This window comes from Magallana gigas, chromosome 9 (genome assembly GCF_963853765.1).
Source record: "Magallana gigas chromosome 9, xbMagGiga1.1, whole genome shotgun sequence".
In the NCBI taxonomy this organism is placed as follows: Eukaryota; Metazoa; Mollusca; class Bivalvia; order Ostreida; family Ostreidae; genus Magallana; species Magallana gigas.
Window position 1 is genome coordinate 38,025,827 of NC_088861.1, and position 9,036 is coordinate 38,034,862.

General features: G+C 35.1%; 1 protein-coding gene across 1 annotated transcript; it reads right to left on the minus strand.

Moving 5' to 3' along the window:
• Positions 1-3,415: 3,415 nt before the first annotated feature.
• On the minus strand, positions 3,416-8,438 carry LOC117682498 (uncharacterized). Its single transcript, XM_066071648.1, has 3 exons — positions 8,072-8,438; positions 7,505-7,592; positions 3,416-6,761 (listed from the first exon to the last, which is right to left on the minus strand). The coding sequence occupies exon 3, from the start codon at positions 6,644-6,646 to the stop codon at positions 5,609-5,611; it is 1,038 nt and encodes a 345-aa protein (XP_065927720.1). The 5' UTR covers positions 6,647-6,761; positions 7,505-7,592; positions 8,072-8,438; the 3' UTR covers positions 3,416-5,608.
• Between the last annotated feature and the right edge of the window lie 598 nt (positions 8,439-9,036).

Genomic DNA, 9,036 nt, shown 5'->3' on the forward strand with positions numbered 1-9,036 from the left:
GGGGGGGGGGCAGACTCATCCAAAAAAATGTTGACAAGCAAAGAAAAAAAAATAAAAAAATGGCAAATAAGACTTTCTCAAAATCTTCAAAATCCTAATCGGGGGGGGGGGGGGGGGGGGGCTGGCGTAGTATATAACTTCAATTTCAATCCTAATTTCCTTATTTTCATATCAATTTTTTACATCCTCCAAAAAAAGTGAGGGGGCCAACTCCATGATAATTCAATTTTTTATATGTAAATTTTAATAAAAATTAGTTGCTGCGAGAAAAAGTGGGGGGGGGGGCTGCCCCCCCCCCCCCCCCCCCCCCCCCCGATGCTACGTGCCTGGATTAAGTACTTCATTCCGATCTGATGAACTAAACCCACAGGAGAGAGCATAACATATGTAGTTCTCATCTGAAAAAAAATCAATTTGTATATTAGTGGTACGTATATCTTAACGATGGTACGCATATCCAGAAATTCTTTTTTGTTTAATGGTACGTATATCTGTTTTTGTAGGTACGCATATCATCGAGATTTTCATTAATGAAGAAAATATCAATTAATATGCAGTTTTGGTTTATTTTATAGGTTGCTACATGTGAAGACTCAATAGCTCTTCAAACTACTATGTTTTACCCGCTGAAATACGATGTGAATAAATAAAAAGAGTTGTGTAAACTTACGAACCTGCAGAGGTCATCGCCATCTTATGATATGCGTACCAAATGGTACGCATATCGGCTTAACACCAGTGGATATATAGTTTGATGGAATCTTTTTTTTAATTTGATTCATATGAGGGTTTCTCGAAATTCATGTTGGAAAAATTCGAGAATTCATATTATAAAAATATGCGTTATTCAAATACACATATAAAACTACCTGCCATGCAAAAATAACATCGTTTATTTTTGAAAATAGATAAAAATAGATGAAATCCACTTTCGTCAGTACTTTGATTAATCTGTTATCGATGTTACCAATGTAAAAGGTGCTTTTATTGGACAATCAAAAGGGGAAGTTAACTTTACCAAATCGTTAGGCAGCGCTGTACGAGCTCTGAAAACATTGACTAAATCTGCTAAGGGTTGTAGAGGAGCGGAGTGGATCGCAAACCCTTGGTTGTAGAAGAAAAAAGTGGATCGTAGACCATTTGCTATCTAACCTCTACCAAACCCACCAACCATTGTCATAACCAATAGCCAAAACTGTTTATTATTTGCGTAATAGTCGGGATCTGTGTCATTATCTATTTTGCATGTCATTATGCGAGGTTAGTTTTCATCCCTATATTTGTTGTTGATTTTCTTATAATTAAGGCATGCCTGTTCTAGTGAAAAACAAATGAAATCAATGTATGGAAAAAATTAAGATTTCTCTTTCACACGTGATCTCATTATAGGGCTTTTTTATTATGTATAATATTACTTCAATCCATTGATATACACAACGCAAATTCATGTTAAAAAATAAGGTTTATTTTTAAATTTAAATATATTTCATTTAGATTTTTAAAGGAATTTTTAGATGAGAGCGAAAGAATAATCATAATGAAGCTAAAGTGTGCAGAGGAAAGTGTTGAGGAAAACAAAAACAGTTGTGTAAAAATGCTGAATGAGCTTGAAGATTTGGAGAGAATAAGACAAAAGGTACATGTTAACTTCATAATCGATATTGAACTTATTATTAACTAATTCATTCATGGAACTGTTAAAATTAAGTTAAAAAAATCATGACGTCAGTTTATAAGATCGCCTGAGCTGAAAGCTCATATGAGCTTTCATTTTCTACCACAGTTTATCTGTTGTCCGTCTGTTTGCCCGTCTGCCTGTTGTACACTTTTCAACATGTCCTCTTATACCACTAAACCATTTTCAACCAAACTTAGCACAAAGCATCCTTAAGCAAAAGGAATTCAACGCTTTGAACATATAGGACCAACCACTTTTACAAAGTAGGATAATAAAGAATTATTGAAAATGGTCTTCCACCCAAGAACCACGGGAAAGCATCAAGTTATATATGTAGAAGCATCGTTAGGTAGTGTGGATTCAAATTTGTGAAAATCATTACCCACGAGGATAGAATAAGACAAAATGGGGGGGGGGGGGTTTACATATGTATATATACAGTACAGCTCACGAGTATCCCGACACCCACCGTGTAAAAAACACGGTGGAAAACGGTCTGTGTCGCACCGTGCACACGGTGTGACACCGTGTATGTGTATTGGAAAATTCAAGAAAAAGCACCGTGTCGCACCGTGGCCGCCTGTGTAACTCCGTGGCCACTGTGTTACTCCGTGGATATCGTTACCTGAGACGTTGATAGAAATAGCGTATGTTTAGAAATAAAGAAATTATGGCTAAACAAGGGTTGAAACATATATATCCTTTTCACATTAAAAAAAAAAGAATGTCGACTTTAGTTGCACGGACCCAGAAAATTGTCGAGGCTGTCAACGTGAAGTTAATTTTTTGTGATCTGAAAACTCGACGTAAATGGGTACCTTTTAATTCATTTGTTCTTAAATAAATGGAAATAAATTCACCAAAAATATTTAATAATCAATTAATATATAATCAAAATTCAAATCAATTTAATTCATCTTGTTTTTTTTCTAAACACACGTGATGTTGTAACTGACGATCCTATTAAAATGTCGGGAGCTTAAACGTCTTATTTCTGTTATCTGTAAACACTTTCTGATTTATCAATTAATTTACAGCCTTACTTTAAACAATTAAAAATGAGAAATGAAAACATTTCAGATCATGTTTTTCTAAAAACATGTGCTGTTGATGTGCTGTGGTAAATAACAACCCCATATTACCGGTGACTCGAATAATTTGGACTTCAGCTATTTATGTAGCAATAAGTAAACAAAAAATCACTTTTATATTATAGATTATAAATAAATACATGAACAAACTCTTGTTAAATTATATTCAAGCATTGTACATGTATTAAAAATATACCCGCATTTCATAAAATATTTTTCAACTTTATCTCCGAATAGCTGGTAATGGCCTCGTGATTTCACATGAAAAAAATCACTCGTGCGATATACGGAAGCTGATCAGATACCCAGCATTGTCTTTCATCTTGGGTTCTATACACAACAGGTGTTATTGTCTGTCTTGTTAGGTGTCATTGGAATTTACAACTAACTTTGTGTATATTTGGACGTCTGAGCAGGTGTACTCGAGATGCCGTTATTCACACCTTTCCGCGAACACCTGTTTGGTAACTCATCACAACCCGTCGTGTGTATGGTCTGAATATATCTTACTTCTACTTTGTTAGTTCAATGATTTTTCCTAATCTCTAACAAACAAAAAAAAAATTGTCTGTAGATATGTACACAAACAACTACACGTAAGACTATCGGCGCGTGGATCCGGGGAACAATTCTGCAACTCTATAGACGACTTTTTTCAGTTATTTCCCTTAGTAAAATTTCATCCCGATAGGTGTCGCGGAAAACAGCCGCCATTGTAACCGTGACGCTGGATAAACAAACGCGGTAGCAACCATTCCCCGGTAACATAAAATTCTTGCTAGCAAAGTTTTGTTATATGAAACTGTATTATATTTTTCGTTTATGTAAATCATGGATAAGAGTCAATGCAAAAAAGATACTGATCGAATGATTTCTTCCCCAAAAGACGTCAAAACCGGTGAATGGAAGGATGACATTCGTGAGTGGCCACAAGTAGAATATGGCGATATCTACAATTATTTGATTTTAAGTAGAGCATGTGACGGCGAAAAAATGAAAAATTACAAATCATTGGACAGTTACAATTATTTTAAAAGCGGTTCTGTCGGGAAAATTCTTCATTTTGTTATTCACAATACAGTTATTCTGAAATCTGAAGTGCGCCCGTCACAAAAAATAAATTCAGAGTTTCACAACGCATGGGTATTCTGTGATATGATCGGCACAATTCTAAACGGGGGATGTTCATGTATGGCTGGGAACAGTAAAACGTGCAGTCATGTAGGCGCACTTTTGTGGAAAATTGAGCATGCTGTAAGGTTAGGTTTTACGGGAAAATCTTGTACAGATGAGCAGATGCAGTGGAATAAGGGTGCGACAAGAAACCTTGAACCAGGTGTTCTTGAAGAGATGGACTTTAAAAAACCTAAATATGGCAGTGAGGTTAACAACAATGCTGAAAAACCACAAAATACAAAATCTATCTTCCCAATGTTTGTATCACATCAATCTTTTAAATATTTTGTAGAAAACTCAGAACTTAAAGAATTATTTCTTTTAGAAAATTCACTTTTAAGTAAATCTATGCACGCAAATATAAACAAATCTCTTTTCGAACCTTCATCCGAGCCTCATACTGAGCATACAGGTGAACTATCTTGTGAAAAGTGTTGTGCGTTTTATAACAGGTACATAAAACTTAATGATGCCCAAATTCAATCGTTATCGATGGCAACAATTTCACAAAGTGAATCTGAATTGTGGCACAACAGTAGAAAAATAAGAATAACTGGCAGTAGTGCTCACAAGGTTCCCGTTCGTGACACTACAAATAGTGATAACTTCTTAAGAGAACATATGTACCCTTCCTTCACAGGAAACAAATTTACTAGACATGGACAAGAAGGTGAAATTCTTGCAAAACAACAATTGCGTTCATCTGGATGGCACATAGAAGATACAGGGACCATAGTTTCCTTTGAAGAGCCCTGGCTAAGTGTTTCCCCAGATGGAATAGTAACCAATGCTGATGGTTCAAAATGTCTTTTGGAAATTAAATGTCCAATACTTAAGAATGATCAAACACTCGATAGCTTATTTACAATTGGTAAATATGATGTTGTGAAATCCTTGCAAAATGGTACATTATATGTTAAGCATAACAGTTCAAGGGGCTATTACCTTCAAATGCAGTTAACTTTGCATGTAACACAGATGCAGCTGTGCAAACTTGTTATATGGACAACTAATGAATACAAGGTCATTGATGTACAATATGACCAACAGTTTTGTGAAGCAGCTATTTCAAGACTATGTTGTTTTTACTTCAACAAACTTTTACCAAGAGTAGTTGATGACTTTGAATGTGGCAGATTTAAAATTAGTAAAAAATATGTTAAATTTTCTAACTGATGCACACATGTGTATACACATGTACATGTAGTTGAATGAAGTTTTTGATGTCAGACTTAATGCTGAAATTATACAGTCAACTATTTTTCAATATGTGTTAATTATTTATTCCTGAACATGAAGAGTATTCAAAATAAGTTCATTATCACACAACATCCTCTTATCTTCAATTAAACCCAATTACATGTTTAAAAAAATATTTTTGATGAAGAATTTAATTCACATCATATTAATAAAGACTTATTACAATAGTCTCAATTCAAGATCTGGCATTGGCTGTGCCTAAAATACATTATTTAGCATTTGTCATACTATGAGAAGATATACTCAAGGAATCGTGAACTGGACCTTAATTAGACTGGTATATAAAACCTAATACAAATTTATCATTCATGTTTCAACTTTGTGTCATTTACATCAGTGAAACCTTCAAATATTATCATGCATCATTTACTGTTACATCACTGAAACTTTCAAATATCATCTGTCACTCATCATCATCATCTTTAATAAGATCAGATTGCAGATTTACCAATGCAGCACAAACAATCAAGTAGTCACTGAGTTTCTTTGCAGAGGTAACTGGAACTACCTGACTTAGTATGCGGAACACCTTTAAACGTCGTATAGCCCTTTCCACGTGAATCCGTACGGTGGCAATTCTTCGCGTTTCTGTTACATCCTCTTCTGAAAGTTGGTCTTTACCTTTGGTAAAAGCTGGAATGTTAAGTTTCACTTTGAGAGGGAATAGAAGGTCACCAATGGTGAAGCCTCGATCGGCCATAATTTCATCTCCAGGAAGAAGATAGTTTAAAATGCCAGATTCTTCTACAATAGCTTTATCACTAGAACGTCCTCCAAAACCCTTTGAGATAAACATAATTTGTCCATGTGGTGCAATACCAACCAAATACTTTCCTGTATTGTGGGACTTGTAATGACTGTAGGTTTCACCTCTTGTTTTCAAGTTTTTAGCTCGTTGAATGAAAGTCTCGGCACAATCAATGATGACTGTAGTCTTTGGATAGTTTTCACGAAAAGACTTCGGCAAAGTTGCTCGGATTGTTTCACGGGGAAGCCAAACTATTAAGTTTTTCAGTTTTAAAGCCATAAAAGAGAGTCTTTGATTGAAAATGGTGCATGCATGAGACTCTGATATCCCAAATCTGTTGGCAATATCCCCAAACAGTAGATTTAGCCTTAATTTCATAAGAACCAAAAAAACTTGATCTGAAACAGGCATGGTAAATTTAAGTGGGTCATCCATATTTTGCATAACACTCAAAACAGATCTAAAAGTTTTCAAAGGCAGTCCTGTGTACAGCAAGGATAAGGAGTCGGATGTTATGTCAGCAGAGGTTAAGCGAATATGAAGAGTGCTGCAGTTTACTCCTTTGTCTTCAGTCTCACTGGGTCTCGTCTGTGTTCCTGCATCTCTAGATCCTGAGACACAGGGCCTTGCATATTCATGCTCATGCAGTGTGGGATCTATCCACTGGGTGCCTGTTGATATGCTTTCGGTCATGTCCGTTTGAGTGAAAAATGATGTTGTCTTTGGTTTAATGGTGAACTGATTAGTGTTGACAGTTTCAACTTCATCTTCAGAAACCAGCTTTTGTTGTTTTAGTGTGGGTTCAAACCTATAACAGAAGTATACCAAACCATAATTGTCAAACATAAGCAAAAAATTCTACATAGAACAATAATATATTTGTTCATTGTGACTGAAGTCTTCTCCTTTAACACTTAAAAGTACTACTGGAAATCCCAAGTATCATGTGATTTTTTAGCCAAGCTTTGCTGATTAAAGCAGAGCCCTCACTGCAGGCAGGCAAATCACCAATGTTACTATAAATAACACAATAAAAACCTGAACAGCCTCAAAGTAAATGCTTCTGCTTTACCAAATAGTTATGGAGACCTGTGTTTTGTCCATTGTTTTTTTTTCTTTCTAATATATTTAGCAAGGAAAGTATTATTGGCTTTTTTTCTTATCTTATGTGTTTTAAGAACAAGACTATGCATTTTGAACACATACATTGCATATGAATTTCCATGAACTACTTTCAGATGCATTAATATTCAGCTGCACATTGAAGAAACGGGGGGTTGATTTTACAAAGCTTATTTCAAAATTGAATGCGCTGTTGATTTTTTTCTACATACTGAACATTTTTTTGTTAATTATAGCAGCTTACAAAATTATGCTGCTCTCTGACGGTTTGCTGACATTAGAAGCATGAGAGAGAGAGAAATAGAAATAAATTTTGTCAGTTTTTTCTGCATCATATGCATTAAGCTTAAGACACATCAAATGAGCCCAGCTTTCAGTACTTCAGTTATGCCCCTTTCATTTGATTAAATCAATAATACATAAACATACCCGTGTGTCCCCTTTGTCTGTAATTTCTCTTCAGTGACAGACTTTCTCTTTAAAAGTCGACGCCCAACTTTGATGGGAGCTTCATACCCTACAATGCATTTTTAAAAATAATACTAAATTCAAAATAAATACATTCATATGTTTTATATACATGTACTAATATAGATTAAATTGTCATATGATGACTTTAATTAGTATTGCTTATTGGTAAAGCTACTAAATATTGTTTGAAATATCACTGTACTATTTATACAAAAGCATAGAAGGTGAAAATAGTAATGAGTAATGTCTTATTCATAACCAGATAACTATACAACAAACAGTTTGACAATTGTTTGAATATACGTCAAGCTAAGAATATACATACTTCAGATTATTCAAACCTATTTCACACATTTTAAGTGTAAACTTATTTAAATAGCACCTTAAAAGTCTCATGTACATTCACTGTAACATTTCAGTTGATGTTTTCATTCATAAATATTCGGGATGGCAGACCGTACTGTCATCCCGAATTTTTTCTACATACACCCGTTCTACAGTGATGCAGGGGCATTTTGCACTAACCTAAATTCAAAGTAGGTGTTGGATTTCTTGCTGTTGGTCGTCCGTCAATGAAATGGGTGGAACACACGAATACATTCTTCGGCAGATCATTCCGATGTAATGCCCGCTGCCATATTTCAGTCTCTCGTTCTCCTCTTTAGGTATTTTATGTAGGCTGAACGGGACGACACAAGGGCAATCTTTGTGAAAAATACTTTCGTGCTCTTGACAAATAGATTGCTTCCATATGTATAACTTTTTTCTGTTGTTAGTGCAGCGAAAAACCGCACACGATTCACCACCTCCGCATTGATACATCTTCACGGTTTCACGGTTGTAATGGCGGGTGCGTCACGTGACCAATTATGTCTGCGCTCAGCAACTATGACGTAATTGCGGGAAAAAGTCGTCTATAAATGCGGGAATTTCAAAGAATAAACTTGCGATAAGAAATTATTTACCGGGTACCTGATTGATTAAAAAGATGAATGAGATAATACCGGTCACTTTTTGCAAGCATTTAGAACACACAACTTTATTGATGTGAAATAGCGTCGAAATTTTAACGAAAAATCTTATTACATCGTGAATTTCACAAACTTTTAGTCATTGTGTTGAAATTGTTATTAAAACCATGGATCTGAAATGAATGAATTAAATTCATACAAATAGAACTCTGATAATTCTAAAATGATTGCACAAAAGTACAGAGAGAGAGAGAGAGAGAGAGAGAGAGAGAGAGAGAGAGAGAGAGAGAGAGATTTTACAACGTAATATTCCAACCCTCATACATGCAGTATAAGAATAAAGAAACTAAATATTTCAAACACTGAATACTTCATTGTTAAACATTTTTCTATTTTGCGGACTTACAAAAAACAATAGAGCGGCATTTTTCCATACCATGGAAGGAGCACGTGGTCTATCTCGCGGGCTGATTTGATTGACAGGGATAGCACGTGGACCGTGACTGCATATATTCTATC